The 1,418-nt window shown below is 46.8% G+C and overlaps 1 protein-coding gene across 2 annotated transcripts in view; it reads left to right on the forward strand.

Annotated features, from left to right (window-relative positions):
* The first annotated feature begins 281 nt into the window (after positions 1–281).
* taf15 (TAF15 RNA polymerase II, TATA box binding protein (TBP)-associated factor) overlaps positions 282–1,418 on the forward strand; it is a 17,694-nt gene continuing 16,557 nt past the window's right edge. For both annotated transcript variants that reach the window (XM_014018174.1, XM_014018175.1), the window contains exon 1: positions 282–1,185. In XM_014018174.1, coding sequence (XP_013873628.1) covers positions 309–1,185 — 877 coding nt within the window. In that variant the 5' untranslated portion in view covers positions 282–308. The remainder of the gene's footprint in view (positions 1,186–1,418) is intronic.

The following is a 1,418-nucleotide window of genomic DNA, read 5'->3' on the forward strand; positions in this document are numbered from 1 at the left end:
GAGAATTGCAGTACAAAATAAAGTCATTGCGAAAATGATAGAAATGTGGTTTAACCTTAAGATATTTAGCTTTATGGATGAATAAAGGTATAAATTGGGATAAATCGAATAAATTGGGATACTCCTCTTCTTTTGAAAATTGAAAGGGTATAAGTATTTTTTGTGGGGGTGTGGGGTGTGTGGGGGGGTATTATATAAGTTGCATCCTGATCCACACTCCACACCAGTAGGTGGCGGTAATGCACACCATTAAGTTGCTTGCCTACCGCCATTAAAAGAAGAACTGGTTTCTGTCGCGAGATCTGGCAATGCGGAAATTAAAGAAGGAGATGGACATCAGAAATGCAGCAAATTTAAAGTATTTACCAAAGACAGGTAGATTCTTCTCTCCTGTTAATGTTGCCGATTTTAAGTCAGCTTCCGTCAACGAGGACCACCCAGCCAGCCGGAACTTTTCTCCAGCACCGGAGCTAGCTTACCTCCAGAGCCCAGCATCTTCAAACAGCGTCTCGGATTCTGCTGTGAGGGCGATCGTAAAGGGAACCGGTGATGACGAGTCTCCAGTCACACCGCCACCTGGGCCGCTCGTCGAGTCCGGGAGCTGCACCTCAACGCCTCCACTGTCCAGGGACCCAGCGCTGTGGGGGGACATTACGGAGCGGCTCCGCGAAGAGGCGATTTCCATGGGGCCTGCAGCTTTCCAGAACCGGTCCTCCTATTATCCCGCATCTGGAAGGGAGTCCAGACTTGGGGGGCGTTGGACACGCCATCTCACCAACGATTTGTTTCATTGCCAGCTCCCGAACAACCAAATTGTGTCGAGGGAATGGCTTCTTTACTCTCCATCAACCGGATCAGTTTATTGCTATGCCTGTAAACTCCTTTCATCCCAGAAGCATTCATTTATAAGCGGATTTAGCGATTGGAGACATCCACAGAGGTTAAATGATCATGAAAAGAGTCCGGACCATAGACAAAACATGCTGTCCATATTGCACAGGTCTAAATATGCGTGCAGACTGGACGCTTCTTTTGCCCGACAGCTTGAGTCAGAACAGCAGTACTGGGAGGAGGTCCTCACACGTGTAGGACTGCCGTTTGGAGGTGACAATGAACTGCTGGACCCTGCTGACAATGGGAACAGTTTGGGACTACTTACGGAGAAGCATGGCAGTAAGGACAGAGGTAAGTGGTGTCATCAACTGTGTGCGAAGGACTTATTTCACTAATGGGTGATAACACTAAGCAAGTGATGGCAGAGGAAATCAGACACGCAAAATATTTCTCTGTAATGTCCTGATGCATCTCAGTAATACAGGTAAAAATTCAAAAAGAAAAAAAATTATAGGTCCTCTGGATGAGTTCCTCTTTAATGAAACGTTTCGTCTCTCCTCCAAGAGACTACTTCAGTCTGAGAG

This window comes from Austrofundulus limnaeus, unplaced genomic scaffold (genome assembly GCF_001266775.1).
Source record: "Austrofundulus limnaeus strain Quisiro unplaced genomic scaffold, Austrofundulus_limnaeus-1.0 Scaffold184, whole genome shotgun sequence".
In the NCBI taxonomy this organism is placed as follows: domain Eukaryota; kingdom Metazoa; phylum Chordata; class Actinopteri; order Cyprinodontiformes; family Rivulidae; genus Austrofundulus; species Austrofundulus limnaeus.